Raw genomic sequence first — 19194 nt, forward strand, 5'->3', positions numbered from 1 at the left:
TATGGGACTTAACTGCTAAGGTCATCAGTCCCTAAGCTTACACACTACTTAACCTAAATTACCCTAAGGACAAACACATACACCCATGCCCGAGGGAGGACTCGAACTTCCGCCGGGACCAGCCGCACAGTCCATGACTGCAGCGCCTTAGACCCAGGATTTGAAACTGAATCCAGACCGATTCTGCTGACTCCAACATACCACGAGGGTGGTATGTTGGGTGTAGAACAGGAAAGGAAATGACTAGTTGTGGGAAGGGGTACCCTCCGCCATGCGCCGAACGGTAGATTGCGCTGTATCTATTTATATGTAGATTCAGATGATAATACTGTTCAAAAATATAAAATTGTGCACGTCGCAAAAAACAACAAATGTAATATTCTTTGACTAATGTGTCAATGAGCTGGCCCGGCTAGCCGCACGGTCTAACGCGCTGCTTCCTGAGCGGGAAGGCGTGCCGGTCCCCGGCACAAATCCGCCCAGCGGTTAGTGTCGAGGTCCGGTGTGCCGGCCAGCCTGTGGATAGTTTTTAGGCGGTTTTCCATCTGCATCGGCGAATGGAGGCTGGTTCCCCTTATTCCGCCTCAGTTACGCTATGTCGGCGATTGCTACACAAACACTTTCTCCACGTATGCGAACACCATCACTACTCTACCACGCAAACTCTGGTATGAGACGTTTCCGGAGGTGGGGGAGGGCGGAGGGAGGAGGTCCACTGGGCACCGAACCGCACAATAAGCCTGGATTCGGTATGCGGCGGCGGTGAGGTGGATGGACTGCTGTAGCCTGCTGTGGGGTTGTGAACCACAGAGGGCTACGGCGGGACGAAGCCTCTCCGTCGTTTCTAGTTCCCCAGTTCAATACACACACAATACACAACACAGTGTGTCAATGAGTCATAACTGGGATCGAGAACTCATTGCAATAACTGCCTGTAACAGTTTGTGGCTACACAAAAGGGAATGAATGGGTTCTCTGCAGAATCGGCGAAGAAAGGAAAATATGGAAAACTGACAAGAAGAAGCGACCATATGACAGGACATGTGGATTAACTTCCATGGCAATAGAAGTAAAAACTGTAGTGGGATACATCTAGCAAATAATTGAGAACGTAGGGTGGAAATGTTACTCTTAAATGAAGAGTTTGGCTCAAGACAGGCATTGGTTGCAGGCCGCACCAAACCAGTCAGAAGACTGACGACACAAAAAACAAAACAAGAAATGAATAGGAAACTGGACTGAGTTGTAGAAAGTAAAAACTGTAGAGGAAGACAGAGACTGAAATACACCCAGCATAAAATAGAGGATGTAGTTTGCAAGAGCTACTCTGAGATGAAAAGGTTGTCATAGGAGAGGCATTCGTGGCAGACTGCATCAAACCAGCTAGAAGACTGACGATTCAAAAATAAATAAATAAATAAATAATAAAGAGTAAAAGTATAATTATTTAAATAAAAGTATTTTTTGATATACCGTATTTTTAAATCGGACTAAAAAGTATAAAGGAATTTCTCGTGCCTGAAAAATGTTGACTCACAAATTTAACAGTTACGAAAATACTTGTAACATTTATAACGAAGAACGTTGGTTGCGTGGAAGAGATAATAGTAAGACGGTGTACTATTCAAGCATCAGTGAGTATATAGTGTAATAGTAAGGAGGAGAATTCGTTCTGTGTCTGCTTCATTTTTTGAATTTTAAAAATATTTTCAAAGCAATTAAAAATTCACAAACATAAATTTTCGGGACTATCTGTAAGAGGTTATGAAACAGAATGGGGCTCTTTAGTCTCCTGTTTGTGACTTTTTTCAATCGATTGCAAACATTGTGCTGAGATTAAAAAAGAGACACGTCGTGAATTTTAAAATTTTTATTTCTCTTCACCTCGCTCAACCAGCTACCTGCTTCCTCCCACGTATATGTCATGAAACGAGTGTGAAGGTAAAAATTAGAGAGAGCCGAGCTCACATAATGATAGTTCTTCTTGCAAACGACTGACGACTAGAACGTGAAAAGGAGGAAATGGCACTGGTACACAAAATATACTCCACCACACACCACACAAGAAAGCGAGTTACTATTGCACTGCCCTCCAGTTCCAAGCTATGTGCGAAATTTCAAGTCTACAGCTCATTGGGAAGTTAGTTTAAAAGGAACTGCAAATTTTGTACCAGACAGACAGACAAGAATCCATGTCCAACTCCTCTTCCCTCCATTCTCCACTCGGCCATGCCCGTCTACTCGCACGCCGCCTGGAATGCATTCCAATACTGCCTGCACAACACATCATTCGTGCAGGGCAGACTGGATGTCAGTTGTTAACAACATTTTTCACCCCCTACCTTACTGAACAGATTAATAAGAAAGCGAGCTAATACTGCAGTCTTAGCTATCAGGAAGTTGGCTTAAAATCAATTGCAAAACTGATACTGAGCAGACAGAACGACGAGAAAGCGACCTAATAAAAATGTGGCAGCAAAGAACCATCGTAGGGTACTAAGAAGTGGTCGCCTGCTGTAAACCAGTCGAAGTGGTTGTCTCGACTAAGACAGAAGACAATTTTTACGATAGTTTCACTTTATCGTTCTATGTTCATTAAGTGCGCATGTAGTATTCTGTAGAAATTTTGACTGAGAGTTCATATGGCTCTGAGCACTATAGGATTTAACATCTGAGGTCATCAGTCCCCTAGAACTCAGAACTACTTAAACCTAACTGACCTAAGGACATCACACACATCCATGCCCCAGGCAGGATTCGAAACTGCGACCATAGCGGTCGCGCGGCCCCAGACTGAAGCGCCGAGAACCGCTCGAAAGAGGAGACAACAATTTCATGACACCCTTCGCATCCGAACCAGTGCATGCATCTAGGCCAGTGGAGTGCCACTTCGTACTGATAAACGGCTGATATTTCCAAGTCCGTTGTAAATTTGACTAGATTTTGTAACCATCAAAATAGAATCACATACCCTCCAACCTGTGAAGTTTCATTTCGTTTCGCCCTCTCCTTTTGGATGCTTCCTTTTTTTCCGTCAGTGTAAATACGTTTGTACTAAGTAGGACAATATGTCGTACCGAAGACAGTAGGAGCTCGTAATCACACATTCCACAAATTATCTTGCGATCCTTGGTGAAACGTTTTTGCCCTCTATCATCGTACATTTTCGCACTCATCAGTTTTCGCTGTTAATTGTTGTATAGGCTGTAAAATCTTTGAAGGTTATCAGGTGAATGTTTCGGAGAGCTGAAATCTTCCCAAGCCGACTTTTTCTCCCGACCTTGTTCGAGGAACATGATGTTCATCGAATCTCACCTGTCGTCCAGTGCTGTTGCGGCATGTGGGCGTCAGTGGGTGGGCCTTACGATCCTTGGGTGCTTCTGTAACGCGTCCTATCCTGCAGTAGAGGCGATACGTGAATAATTAGCGATGCTTTTACTGGTTGTCGGAAGAGATTGGACATTTCATTTTTAATCAACAACATAAGAGGTGCAAGGGAACGCTTGTGAAATGCTGCACTATCAATCAAAAAATTCTTGAGTGAAGACAGAACATGTAGTTTAGTATTATCCACCGTTAATATTCCTTTCCTGGAGTGTTAAATGTTATCTGTGCAATGATCGAAAGAAGGCATGCTTCGGATGAACTGTGTCCTGTAGGAGCAGCCCGCTTTCGCCTACACTCGATGATTTAGGCTCTCCGTCGTTTCCCGCATTTGACCAGCTGAAACGTCCCCACATCCCCGATGTTTATGTAGACACTGCAGTAAATATTACGCTTAAAAGTACATGGTATGCTAGATGTTTCTACCTTTCTCGCTACAACATCCCATGTATATTACAAACGCAAAAGTTCGTGTGAGAGTTCGTTTGTTGCTCCTTCACGCTGGACGGATTTGGAATAAATTTTGTATAGGATTAGCTTACACCCTAAATTAACCCTTATGCTACTTTTAACAGTGTGTAGTACAAGATATCTATTTATTTGAAGAATATAATGTGAAATGTGGATTACTCTTAGAGAAAGCTATTTACTTTTTGTCTTTTGAACGGTATCGTATCCGTGAAAGTACTTTTATTTTTCAGTATGTCCTACATAACACGATTTAACGTAATGAATGCAATGCTTATACAAGTCTTCAAGTGTATCACACATACTCTCACGCAAGCCCATGGCATTTTAGTCACTAAGCAAGAGACTTATCTTGCAGCTTCTGAGACGCTTGAGGACTCTCGACGACGATGTTATTTAAATCTTGTACGACAAAGAGAGGTCGTACCTGTAGATGCAGAACGTGGTAGTCTTTTACCGAGGCTGGATTTGATTATGAGGCACACACGTGAGGGTGGATCACATTGTTGCTCGCACAAAGATTATAAAATCTGCGCCGCACAGAACTATAAATTGCTATTTTCTTTCTTAATCGAGTTAGTGTCGCCCAAGAATAAAGCGATAGGAAGCATCAATGAAAACATTATTGATCAAGTTCCTGGTTAGGTAACCACCTACACGTCAATCGATACGGTGATGTTCCTGTAGAGTTTCTAAACTCATTAGAAGTTTCGGGGGTGACGCCCCACAAGCTGGAACTCAAAGTGCGCGTGCCTGTCATACAGACGCGTTACCTGGATCCACCGAGGCTGTGCAAAGGCTCGAGGTTGCGCATCACGGAGCTGAGACGGCATATCACGCAGACCACCATCGTCAGTGGCGGAGTCAAAGAGAGACGGTACTGATACGACGAATTCCTATCACCTCAAAAAACTTGCCTTTCCAGTTGAAACGCTTGCAGTTCCCTTTGAAAGTGGTCTTCACAACAGCTATAAATAAGAGTCAAGGGAAAACGTTAGAAGTGGCAGATATTCATCTGGACGCAGAGTTTTTTTTTTTTTCGCACGGACAGCTCTGCGTTGGCTGTTTGCGTGTATCGAGGGCCACAAATCTCTACATATACGCAGAGAACCAAATGTCTCTCAAAGTTATTTACAAAGACGTCTTACGGTAGATTTGTGGCTTTCCATATACACCAAGACAATTACAATATTTTACGTGCTAGTCATGTCGGAAACAATCGTGAACTTATTCACTCCCTTTACTGGCACATTACGTAATTCCCTACTGGGTCGCGTGAAAATTTTTTCTGTAACGAAAAGAGTAAGTTTTGAGCTTCACGTATTCTTTCAGCTTCTCCCGCGAGGTTCTCGCGTCATTACCTCCGAGATATAACTTTTGTGAAGGCATGAAGGCGTAAAATGTATCGATATCAACATTTCTCTATAACTAACTGTTTAATCACTTGCTATATTCACATTTCGTCGAGCCTAAGTATTGCGGAGTGATTTCCCTGTAGTTTCACAGGATTGCAGAAGACTATACAGACCATACTTCGAAGCGCGGGATGTAGTATTTTCTATGTTTGCGACGGGAAGCCCCCCACGTAGGCCAATTTCAGGTTAAAGCAGAAAAATATGTGGAAAAATAGGTACACAAAAATCAAAACTTGCCCTCAGTTTTGGCTCCGAACAAGACACCCAGCTTCCTGTCACTGTGGAAGCACACGAAACTTAATTTACGCGTCTTTTATGTCCAACTTGGTCATAACACCACCGCGAAGGTGAATAAAGGCCCAGGCAGAGTGGGCCCACAATTAGCTCCCGCCGGTGAACGAACGCGGAAGCTATAATTACCACGTCTGTCGCGTTATTAGTAGGAAGTGGCTGTTTGGCTAGACTGGGTACCAATTTATTTTTAATTCCCATTTTCTCTCGGAGAGACACAAAATAACATTAGAATTGTCGTGCTGACATTACACTCATCCGCACTGTATAATAATACATACGAGACGACACAATCTCCCACGCTCGGCTGACTGACTGTGGTTCGTTGAGCCAAAACTGCTCAACTGGAGTGAGGGAAGCTCTTTGTTTTCTGCAGACTCTTCTGCCCTTTTCTCTGTCTCTGGCCCTCGGGCGCGGCACTCCCGCTGGTGCTGAGCCATCCGCTCCTGCGGCCTTCCCGGTGCTCACTCGCCTGGGTAAGGTCACGGTGGGGCAGCGGACCGCCGTACAGCCAGCCCCACATCCGCCCCACGCAGTCCAAAGCCAGGGGCCGCCGACCGCGCGCCCATTGTGATGCAGATTCCAGTCGCTCAGTGGGCGCTTCTTCCCACAATCCACTCCCAGAACATTGGGGAGAATCCCGATACCAGGTGGCGAGAGAGGACGGGGTGGGGGGGGGGAGGGGGGGGGGGGGGGGGGAGCGGAGAGGACCGTTACAGAAACTAAAAACCGCTGATCTATGTACAGGCTAACAGATTTCATTCGCAGTGATGAATCTTTCAAGTAACCGGTAATGTTGTCGGACCTTTATATAGCGGTTTCACCTGAAATACTCAACTTTAAAAAATTATTTCGCAAATGATCGCTTCGTAAAACACACACACGTATGTCACCTGGAGTGTACGACGTCGCCACTTTGGGAAATTCCCGTTTCGTCTTTTGCCTTTTACACTACTTCCTTCACTTTCCGTGATTGTCAGAACATCTGTCAGCTGTAAAACTCCGTCACATTGTTAACCAAGTAAGTCAGATCGGCAACTTTACTTCGCATATTCGGCCTGGAACATGTGTAGATCTACCGTCTATTGACAAGATGTATTCACCCATGAAGTAAATGATTAGTTCCACAACTTTCCAGTTGACTGTCACAGCCGGCCGGTAGTGGCAGAGCAGTTCTAGGCGCTTCAGTCTGGAACCGCGCCACCTCTACGGTCGCAGGTTGGAATCCTGCCTCGGGCGTGGATGTGTGTGATGTCCTTAGGTTAGTTAAGTTTAACTAGTTCTAAGTTCTAGGGGACTGATGACCTCAGATGTCCCATAGTGCTCAGAGCCATTTGAACCATTTGAGTGTCACATTCCTTTACCACTATTTGCGTAGCTGCGAATAATTCCGTAACTTATCACCGCGCGATGATCTAATCTCTGTTACCAGCGGATATGGACTTAATTGTGCGTCATTCATCAGTTCTATTGTAGAGAAAGTAAGTAATTTGACAAAACATTGTTCCAAAGACTTTTCTGTAACTCTGGAACGTCTCTCGCAGAGCATAATTTTGTCCGCTAGCACAGGCTACGAGAACGTATTCTCTTACCACATTCTTCAGTTTGACAATTCAGTCAATGAGAGGTCTGAGGATTTAATCCCTGACCTATCCATGCAGTGCAAACGCTAATAGCTCGTGCCCTCAAGAGGTTCCTTACCGTCCACCCGCTGAACGTCTACTTACAATAGAGCGCTGCACCGCTCGCCCAACTCTTTGATAGGCTACTCTGATGGCAGCAGCGTCTTGGATCACATCCGACAGCCAGCTAATGTCATTAGTCAGACCTGTGTCCCAAAGTTCAAAGACCAAATTGATTCTGACTGTCGTTTAGTGCAAGACAAAAATTGTTGCGGTCTTACATTACATTACTATTCACTACAAGAGCTGTTATCATTGTGTTCTGTGATTGTAAATGTCTGTCATCCCTCATGTGGACATGGATTTCTACTATAGGCTTTTCAGACATATACTTTAGTATTAATCCGTTTAATACATGATTATGCTCATGAGCAACACACATGTCTTTAAAAAGAATAATAAATTTGTAGATATCGATGTAAAGATCCAAGAAAATAAAGGCATTACTTTAAAGTTGATTTTATCCTTTTCCCCTCTTTTTCCCTGGCTTGTGAAGCCCATGTGAAGTCTATATTGCACTGTCATCAAAACCAGGTGGCGAGAGAGGGGGGAGGGGGAGGGGGAGGAGAGAGGACGGTTACAGAAACGAGGAACCGCTGATCTGTGTACCTACTAACACATTTCATTCGTAAAGATGAATCTTTCAAGGAACCGGTAATGCTGTCGGATCTTTACAAAGCGGTTTCACCTGCAATACTTAAGAAAACTTTAAAAAATTCTTTCGCAAATGATCGCTTCGTAAAACACACACACGTACCTCACCTGGACTGTATACGACGTGGCCACTGGATGCAGCAGTGGTCGGTCACGGCGTCTTCAGCCCAGAGGCTGTGAAAGAGAGCAGTGAAACGACCGCGCCAGAGCGTGGCGGACGAGCAACAAACACGTTAGCTTTGCTCGCCACACTTTCTGCGTTGAACTTGAATTTCGTGTCAGAGTTTCATAATATAGAGATCTCTCGGGTAAAGGTCCCAGTTTCTTTTTCAGGAAACATAGTATATCTGTAATTTATACGCACAAATTACTTCAAATATAAGACAAGACCATGTTAACAGTTTATTGTTCTGAATTGTTCTATTGCTAAACTCTTAGTTTTATGTGTTTAAAAAATACTGTGTTAGAATTAATAGATACCTCGTTACTCCAGTCATGGTAAACTATAGTTTGTTGTAACATAATACTGAAAAGTAAGGAAATTTATTGTAGAATGGTGAAAGCTGCCGGAGTTGCAGCTGAACTTTTGCCGAACAATAAGCAAGAAAACTCAAGAAACGTTCATAGGATTTGTCGAACTGGAAATACCGTTTGGGCATGTAAAATGGGGCAAGATGTTCGACTTTCTGTGAAAAACAGGGTGTGGTCCGCCTTTAGCAAAACACAATTTTGTTTGTTGTCCCAGATATGTTTCACTACAGTTGCAGCATCATCAGTGGTTTTTTTATTATTATGGCTGTTAAACATAAGGAATGTTCTTTGCTGTAAATATTAGTTTCTAAATCGTAATTACAGATTTTGGAGGAGCACATAAAATTATCTATTTATACCTTCTTACCACACGGTGTGGTTTTCCTGCTGTGTTACGTTTTTAGAATGTCAGTTTTTCTTTACACTTTGTCATCTGCAACTATATACAACTTGATGTAGGCAAAATATTTACGCAAAACTGACACTGTAAAAATGTAACACAGCAGGAAAACCACACCATGTGGAAAGAAGGTATGGATAAAAAATTTTATGTTCTCATCAAAAATCTGTAATTATGATTTATAAACTAATATTTACATGTATTTAAACACTAAAGAACATTCCTATTGTTAAACAGCCATAACAATAAAAAAAAGCACTAATGATGCTGCAACTGCAGTGAAACATGTCTGGGACAGCAAACAAAACTTTTTTGCTGAAGGTGGACCCCACGCAAAAACATATCGTCGACAAAACTCAGCATAACCAGGATCACATCCGAAGATGTCCAACGTAGCTTTGAATGAAACGTCACGGACAGAAGAGTTCCAAGGACCACGGCCATACAACCCGGAAGAATTCTCGGCAGCTACTACGAACAGCATAGTGAACGCATTATTGTAGCCAAGATAGACACGAAGCCCACGCCTACCACAGTACTACAAGTTTATATGCCAACTAGCTCTGCAGATGACGAACAGATTGGTAAAATCTATGATGAAGTAAAACAAATTATTCAGATAGTAAAGGAAGACGAAAATTTAATAATCGTGGGTGACTGGAATTCGATAGTAGGAAAAGGAAGCAAAGGAAAAATAGTAGGTGAATATGGAATGGGGGCAAGGAATGAAAGACGAAGCCGCCTGGTAAATTTTGCACAGAGCATAACTTAATAATAGCTAACACTTGGTTCAAGAATCATGAAAGAATGTTGTATGCGTGGGAGAGGCTTGGAAATACTGGAAGGGTAGATTATATAACGGTAAGGCACATATTTAGGAACCAGGTTTTATACTGTCACACATTTACAGGGGCAGATGTGGACTCTGTCCACAACCTATTGGTTATGAACTGTAGATTAAAACTGAACAAACTGCAAAAAGGTGGGAACTTAAGGAGATGGGACATGGATAAACTGAAAGAACCAGAGGTTATAGAGAGTTTCAGAGAGAGTACTAGGGAGCGATTGACATTAACATGGGAATGAAACACAGTAGAAGAAGAATGGGTAGCTTTGAGAGATGAAACACTGAAGGCAGCAGAGGATCAAGTAGGTAAAAAGACGAGGACTAGTAGAAAGCCTTGGGTAACAGAAGAGATATTGAATTTAATTCATGAAATGAAAAAATATAAAAATTCAGTGAATGAAGCAGGCAAAAAGGAACACAAACGACTCAAATGAGATACAGGAAGTGCAAAATGGCTAAGCAGGGGTGCCAGAGGACAAATGTAAGGATCTAGAGGCATTTATCATTAGAAGTAAGGCAGACACTGCCTACAGGAAAATTAAAAAGACCTTTGAAGAAATGAGAACCACTTGCATGAAATCAAGAGCTCAGATGGAAACCCATTTCTATACAAAGATGGGAAAGCAGAAAGGTGGGAAGAGTATATAGAGGGTCTATACATGAGGAATGTACTTGAATACATTATTATGGAAATGGAAGAGGATGTCGATCAAGATGAAATGGGAAATATGATACTGCGTGAAGAATTTGACAGAGCACTGAAAGACCTAAGTCGAAACAAGGCCCCGGGAGTAGACAACATTCCATTAGAACTGCTGATAGCCTTAGGAGAGCCAGCCCTGACAAAACTCTACCATCTGGTGAGCAAGATGTATGAGACAGGCGAAATACCCGTAGACTTCAAGAAGATTATAATAATTCCAATCCCAAAGAGTGTTGACATATGTGAAAATTACCGAACTATCAGTTTAACAAGCCACGGCTGCAAAATACTAACACGAATTCTTTACAGACGAAAGGAATAACTGGTGGAAGCCGACCTCTGTGAAGATCAGTTTGGATTACGTGGAAATGTTGGAACACGTGAGGCAATACTGACCCTACGACTTATCTTAGAAGCTAGATTAAGAAAAGGCAAACCTACGTTTCTAGCTTTTGTAGACTTAGAGAATGTTTCTGACAATCTTCATTGGAATACTCTTTCAAATTCTGAAGGTGGCAGGGATCAAATACAGGGAGCGAAAGGCTATTTGGAATTTGTACAGAAACCAGATGGCAGTTATAAGAGTGGAGGGGCATGAAAGGGAAGCAGTGGTTGAGAATGGAGTGAGCAGGGTTGTACCCTATCCACGATGTTATTCAATTTGTATACTGAGGAAGCAGTAAAGGAACAAAAGAAAAATTCGGAGTAGGAATTAAAATCCATGGAGAAGAAATAAAAACTTTGAGGTTTGCCGATAACATTGTAATTCTGTCAGACAGAAAAGGACCTGGAAGAGCAGTTGAAAGGAATCGTCAGCGTCTTAAAAGGAGGATATAAGATGAACATCAACAAAAGCAAAACGAGGACATAAATCAGATGATGTTGAGGGAATTAGATTAGCAAATGATACACTTACGGTAGTAAATGAGTTTTACTATTCGGGGAGCAAAATAACTGATGATGGTCGAAATAGGGAGGATATAATCATAAAATGTAGACTGGACATCGCAAGGAAAGCGTTTCAGAAGAAGAGACGTTTGTTAACATCGAGAATAGATGTAAGAGTCAGGGAGCCGTTTCTGAAAATATTTGTATGGAGTGTAGCCATGTATGGAAGTGAAATATGGACGATAAATAGTTTAGACAAGAAGAGAATAGAAGATTTCGTAATGTGGTGCTACAGAAGAATGCTGAAGATTAGGTGGGTAGATCATATAACTAATGGGGAGGTACTGAACAGAATTTGGGGAGAAGAGAAATTTGCGGCACAACTTGACTAGAAGAAGGGATCGTTTGGTAGGAGAAGTTCTGAGGCATCAAGGGATTACCAATATAATATTGGAGTGCAGCGTGGGGGGGTAAAAATCTTAGAGGGAGAGCAAGAGATGAATACACTAAGCAGATTCAGAAGGATGTAGGTTGCAGTAGGTACTGGGAATGAAGCTTGCACAGGATACAGTAGCATGGAGAGCTGCATGAAACCAGTCTCTGGACTGAAGACCACAACAACAACAACATCAACAACCTATAGCTGTCGTCCAATCTCCCTTGGACTCGAGGTTCAGCTGGATTAGGATCACTCTCGATGCCAGAGGTAGCAGCTCCGTCTAATGTAAGGGGCGATAAAAATGTCTCCCTTTGAGGGATTTGCTGCAGCGTATAGGAAACCTAGCGCGACTCCGATGTCGGTATATAAGCACCGACATGTAGGCAAGGGATCAGTGTGACCTTCGAAGGGAAACGTTTTGATCGCTTCTTGTACACGGTGTCCCAGAAATGTTGCAACACACTTCGGTTGGTTGCAGAGGCTTTCTTGAGTGTGACCTTGTACGCAGTGAATGTGACCTTGTACGCTGACAGATCGTAAGCTGAACGTCTCGCAATGTTTATTGCCACGAACGCCAGTGGAGAAGATGCAGCTAGCTGCTGCGTAGACGGGCCTTGTCTCCTGTGAAAGCGATGCTATCTTGACTCGGTGGATGACGGCTTCAAGCACAGGTTTCAATTTGCAGTTTATTTTTCTCCTATATACCGAAAAAAATTGGAGACTTTAGAGGGTTCCACAAGAAAAATGAACTACAGAAGGAAACAAGTGTCCGAAATAGTCATCCACGAAGGTAACAGAGCATCGCATTCATAGGAGACAACATCTTCCTACGCAGCAGCTATCTCCAACTTCTGCATTGGCGATCGAGGCAATCGGTTGCGATCACTCAATAAAAAACAAGTATACAACTTATGATAGTTTTACTTCCATTGAATACATTATTGTTTCCTCATGGATAGTTTGTTCGAGACTGCTAACTTCTTTTGATTTTGATTTGTGGACTTGTTACTTAGCTCAGTCGAAAAAGTTGCATCATGTTATATCAGGGCTGCAGGAAAGCCTTTCTGTCAATCTCCAGCGACGAATCCGCCTGCCAGTGGAATTGTCATCAAGCCATTCGCTCACTGCAATTGCGTAGTGGGGTGGAGCGCCATCTTGCATGAACAGAAATACCCTTTTATTTTCCCATTCTTGAATCAGGAGCCATACGTGCCTTCGAAGCATCTCCCAGTATTGTGCACCGTAACTTGAAATACTGCTTCACCTGGCCACAGGACACTGTCGTGCATATCGGGATAATCATCTTTCCAAACAAGCATAATCTCGCAAAATTCCAGTCTACTGTTGCAGTCCTCATGAAATAGTTGAATAGTTGTTGCGCGTAATCTGGCTTCCAAGATCGAAAGAATAGCTCCCTTTTTATAATGGTCATTACCGTGTGACATGACAATCCGTTTGAGACGCCCGCCAAAACCGCTGGGCAGAACAGGTAATAGGATTGTGGAAAGGGCCAAGGGTTGAGGTCAGTTTCTGCTTCTAATTGTCATTTATTGTAATTTAGCAACTCTTTCACAGCTGAAGGCCTCCAACAAGAAATCTTAACAAGATAAATATCCAATTAAGATAGCAATAAAATAATTCAAAAGCAACATACGCAAGGCGCAATACCAATGGCTGAGGGACACAATTAATTTCCAAAATTTGAGAATATATTATCATAGACCTTTAACGGCAAAAGGCCAACAAGAAATCTTAAAAAATCAAAAATTCAATTAAGATAGCAATGTTGTTGTTGTGGTCTTCAGTCCTGAGACTGGTTTGATGCAGCTCTCCATGCTACTCTATCCTGTGCAAGTTTCTTCATCTCCCAGTACCTACTGCAGCCTACATCCTTCTGAATCTGCTTAGTGTATTCATCTCTTGATCTCCCTCTACGATTTTTACCCTCCACGCTGCCTTCCAATACTAAATTGGTGATCCCTTGATGCCTCAGAACATGTCCTACCAACCGATCCCTTCTTCTGGTCAAGTTGTGCCACAAACTTCTCTTCTCCCCAATCCTATTCAATACTTCCTCATTAGTTATGTGATCTACCCATCTAATCTTCAGCATTCTTCTGTAGCACCACATTTCGAAAGCTTCTATTCTCTTCTTGTCCAAACTATTTATCGTCCATGTTTCGCTTCCATACATGGCTACACTCCATACAAATACTTTCAGAAATGACTTCCTCACACTTAAATCTATACTCGATGTTAACAAATTTCTCTTCTTCAGAGACGCTTTCCTTGCCATTGCCAGTCTACATTTTATATCCTCTCTACTTCGACCATCATCAGTTATTTTGCTCCCCAAATAGCAAAACTCCTTTACTACTTTAAGTGTCTCATTTCCTAATCTAATTCCCTCAGCATCACCCGAATTAATTCGACTACATTCCACTATCCTTGTTTTGCTTTTGTTGATGTTCATCTTATATCCTCCTTTCAAGACACTGTCCATTCCATTCAACTGCTCTTCCAAGTCCTTTGCTGTCTCTGACAGAATTACAATGTCATCGGCGAACCTCAAAGTTTTTATTTCTTCTCCATGAATTTTAATACCTACTCCGAATTTTTCTTTTATTTCCTTTACTGCTTGCTCAATATACAGATTGAACAACATCGGGGAGAGGCTACAACCCTGTCTTACTCCCTTCCCAACCACTGCTTCCCTTTCATGTCCCTCGACTCTTATAACTGCCATCTGGTTTCTGTACAAATTGTAAATAGCTTTTCGCTCCCTGTATTTTACCCCTGCCACCTTTAGAATTTGAAAGAGAGTATTCCAGTCAACATTGTCAAAAGCTTTCTCTAAGTCTACAAATGCTAGAAACGTAGGTTTGCCTTTCCTTAATCTAGCTTCTAAGATAAGTCGTAAGGTCAGTATTGCCTCACGTGTTCCAGTGTTTCTACGGAATCCAAACTGATCTTCCCCGAGGTTGGGTTCTACTAGTTTTTCCATTCGTCTATAAAGAATTCGTGTTAGTATTTTGCAGCTGTGACTTATTAAACTGATAGTTCGGTAATTTTCACATCTGTCAACACCTGCTTTCTTTGGGATTGGAATTATTATATTCTTCTTGAAGTCTGAGGGTATTTCGCCTGTTTCATACATCTTGCTCACCAGATGGTAGAGTTTTGTCAGGACTGGCTCTCCCAAGGCCATCAGTAGTTCCAATGGAATGTTGTCTACTCCGGGGGCCTTGTTTCGACTCAGGTCTTTCAGTGCTCTCTCAAACTCTTCACGCAGTATCATATCTTCCATTTCATCTTCATCTACATCCTCTTCCATTTCCATAATATTGTCCTCAAGTACATCGCCCTTGTATAGACCCTCTATATACTCCTTCCACCTTTCTGCTTTCTCTTCTTTGCTTAGAACTGGGTTTCCATCTGAGCTCTTCATATTCATTCAAGTCGTTCTCTTATCTCCAAAGGTCTCTTTAATTTTCCTGTAGGCAGTATCTATCTTACCCCTAGTGAGATAGGCCTCTACATCCTTACATTTGTCCTCTAGCCATCCCTGCTTAGCCATTTTGCATTTCCTGTCGATCTCATTTTTGAGTCGTTTGTATTCCTTTTTGCCTGCTTCATTTACTGCATTTTTATATTTTCTCCTTTCATCAATTAAATTCAATATTTCTTCTGTTACCCAAGGACTTCTACTAGCCCTCGTCTTTTTACCTACTTGATCCACTGCTGCCTTCGCTACTTCATCCCTCAAAGCTACCCATTCTTCTTCTACTGTGTTTCTTTCCCCCATTCCTGTCAATTGTTCCCTTATGCTCTCCCTCAAACTCTGTACAACCTCTGGTTCTTTCAGTTTATCCAGGTCCCATCTCTATAAATTCCCACCTTTTTGCAGTTTCTTCAGTTTTAATCTACAGGTCATAACCAATAGATTGTGGTCAGAGTCCACATCTGCCCCTGGAAATGTCTTACAATTTAAAACCTGGTTCCTAAATCTCTGTCGTACCATTATATAATCTATCTGATACCTTTTAGTATCTCCAGGGTTCTTCCATGTATAGAACCTTCTTTCATGATAGCAATAAAATCATTTAAAACCCTAAAGGCAATATGTGCAACGTGCAACACAAACGGATGAGAGCCACAACTAAATTTCAAAACTTCAGAGTATATTACCGCAATCTTTAAAGGCAGAAGGCCGCAGTGTTTAAGCACGAAAGGTAAATTTAAAAATTAATTTTGCAAAATTTTAAGAAACAACAATAACCATGAGCCTAAAATTTAAAATAGCTGACAACAAATAATTAAACACGGGTGGCACTCAGAAAGCCTCCAGAGAGTTCGGTCTGCCCTCGTTCACTTAGGCGAGACGGGTGGTGAGCCCAACTACACTTGATCCGTCGGAACCCAACCAGGGGGCAGCCACAGACCGACCGACACAACGAATTGCTTCCTGCCAATCAGTACATGAGAACCCCAACCGGCAATGTTACAAACGTGATACTCCACAATGGAGTACGTATTAGCTGTCAAAATTACACACCATGTTGGACAGCGACAACAGGTGAGGCAACGACTGCCTGAAATTGCGTTAGTGTCCAGAGCAGGTAACCAGAACACTAACAGCCACTAGGCACAGAATTCCGCTGCTACATTTGAATTTGAAACACAGTCATGGTTAACTCGCTCAAAAGAACACTGCTTGATTTTACGTCAGTGCCCAGGGCAGGTAACCAGAATACTAACGGCCACAAGACGGAAAATTCCACTGGTGCACTCAAATCGTAGTCGACCAAAATAGTTTATTGCACCGCATAGCGGCTAAATTTCAGCAGTAGAAGGAAGAAGAACCACGACGTAACCGCGACAAGGGCGGGAAACCACAGATAGACAGCGAAGTTCAAAAATGGTTCACATGGCTCTGAGCACTATGGGACTTAACTGCTGAGGTCACCAGTCCCCTAGAACTTAAACTACTTAAACCTAACTAACCTAAGGACATCACACACATCCATGCCCGAGGCAGGATTCGAACCTGCGACCGTAGCGGTCGCGCGGTTCCAGACTGTAGCGCCTAGAACCGCTTGGCCACTCCGGCCGGACAGCGAAGTTCACGAAAACGCATAGTTGGGAGAGAGTAGGGCTCACCCTTTCCCTAGCATATTGTCTTGTTATCTTTGAAGGGCTCTGTCAAAGACGTACTGAATAATATTCACATTGTCTTCCGGTCTGTATGTTGAGCGTCTTCCACAATGACTTGCATCTTAGACACCACCTGTTGCCATTAATTTCTTATGACAATTTTTTATTGTCTTAGGGTTAAACATCGCATTCCTACCTCGGTCTTGCCTCCACCGTCTGTGAACTTTCACTACCGACCGCCTGGCACATGGTGGCAATCATATCACTGTTTCCTACTGTGAGTACACTAACCATTTTTTGGTTTTTACTCGATCAGCCTCTGAAATCACCAACTGTAAACCTCATGTTAGTCAATGTTATTACACGCCAGCAAGAGCTGATACTACTTCTACGAGAATCAAAATTGAAAACAGGTATTGGTGTTACAGCCACAATGTATCTCTTAGCCCGTGTAACGCGAAACCGAGTATAAATTTAGTAATGTCTTCTTCTTACTACACGTTATACGCACAGTAAGAAAAATTTCGTTGTTTGATGTCTTCCGTGGAATTGCAGGTTTAATCGTTATCTGTGTGTATTGTAGTATTGCAGATGAAATTTGAACAAAGGGGACTATGTTACTCAAAACCATAATACCACAGTTCAATATGTGCCCTTAGCTTGGCTGTATAGAATGTGTCAGATAAGCAAGAGGGATTGTCGCGGGATTCCTGTGTTTGCTGTGACAACCTGCCTGTTCATCTTGCATCCCTCCTTGTCCTCACATCGCGACGAGTGAGACGCACTCCTGTTCTGTTGCAGGTCGCAGCCGTGAAGCCGCCGCGCCCGCCAGTGGCGCCTCTGGCGGTGGCCGCGGTAACCGCCGCAGCAGTGGCAGCCTTCCTCGCTCCTCCGTGTGCGGCCATCACCATCTCGCCTGTGCCTGTGCCCGGTTCGTACCGCTGCTGCATTTGCCGATTCACGTCAGCGCAGTGCCGTAATGCTTAAGCACTGATTCACTCAGTACCGATGTCTTTCTTTCGTTTCACTTTCATTTAGTTTCAGTTGTAGGACACATGAATAATGTTACCCCTTTAGATGAACATAAGATGAACTTCAACAAAAGCCAAAACGAGGATAATGGAATGTAGTCGAATTAAGTCGGGTGACGCTGAGGGAATTAGATTAGGAAATGAGACACTTAAAGTAGTAAAGGAGTTTTGCTATTTGGGGAGCAAAATAACTGATGAGGGTCGAAGTAGAGAGGATATAAAATGTAGACTGACAATGGCAAGGAAAGCGTTTCTGAAGAAGAGAAATTTGTTAACATCGAGTATTGATTTAAGTGTCAGGAAGTCGTTTCTGAAAGTATTTGTATGGAGTGTAGCCATGTATGGAAGTGAAACATGGACGATAAATAGTTTGGACAAGAAGAGAATAGAAGCTTCGAATCCCGAAGGTTAGATGGGTAGATCACATAACTAATGAGGAGGTATTGAACTGAACTGGGGAGAAGAGGAGTTTGTGGCACAACTTGACTAGAAGAAGAGATCGGTTGGTACGACATGTTGTGAGACATCAAGGGATCACCAATTTGGTACTGGAGGGCAGCGTGGAGGATAAAAATCGTAGAGGGAGACCAATAGATGAATACACTAAGCAGATTCAGAAGGATGTAGGTTGCAGTAGGTACCGGGTGATGAATAAGCTTGCACAGGATAGAGTAGCATGGAGAGCTGCATCAAACCAGTCTCAGGACTGAAGACCACAACAACAACAACAACAACCCCTTTTTCCACATGGTTTTTGGAACTACCTTTCTTCCAAGAGAATCGCTATTGCATTTGCTAAAAAAAAAAGAATATATCTTATTTCAGCACGGATAAATAGAAAAGAAATAGTACGCATTTCCTTCTAGGGAAGTAGCAGCTTTTGGTGGCTGCATCACAAGCGTAGCGCCTAGATAATCCTCAGACAACCCACGTCATACAGCTACTATGATTAACTTTTATATCCGGGAAACCTTAACTTTGTATATTGTCATTATTAATCGTCACAACCGCGCGTTTCGAGTATAAATAGAATTACTGTACAACTATCATTATTTCTCTGAGATTGTGTGAAAAATGTATACTGGCACAAGAAATGAATAAAAGCAGCTAACTAGAAGTCAAGTAGGAAGTACTAATTAAGGGAGACTTCCAAAAGATGTAGACAAGACTCAGAAGACTCCTTCAAAGAATGGCTACTACTGATAACAAATACTGTCATATTACAGAGAAGCAATCGAAATAAAGTCGGAGGGTTAAAACGTGGGGAAAGCTGAATTGCGGTGCTGTAGAGATATGCTGTCATTTAT

At 42.6% G+C, this 19194-nt stretch overlaps 1 protein-coding gene across 1 annotated transcript in view; it reads left to right on the plus strand.

The window, feature by feature from the left end:
• The window catches only part of LOC124613842 (glycine-rich protein DOT1-like), a 92063-nt gene that overhangs the window by 22627 nt on the left and 50242 nt on the right, over window positions 1–19194 (plus strand). The window contains exon 2 of the mRNA XM_047142565.1: window positions 17658–17787. Coding sequence (XP_046998521.1) covers window positions 17658–17787 — 130 coding nt within the window. The remainder of the gene's footprint in view (window positions 1–17657; window positions 17788–19194) is intronic.

This window comes from Schistocerca americana, chromosome 4 (assembly GCF_021461395.2).
Source record: "Schistocerca americana isolate TAMUIC-IGC-003095 chromosome 4, iqSchAmer2.1, whole genome shotgun sequence".
NCBI classification, from domain to species: Eukaryota; Metazoa; Arthropoda; class Insecta; order Orthoptera; family Acrididae; genus Schistocerca; species Schistocerca americana.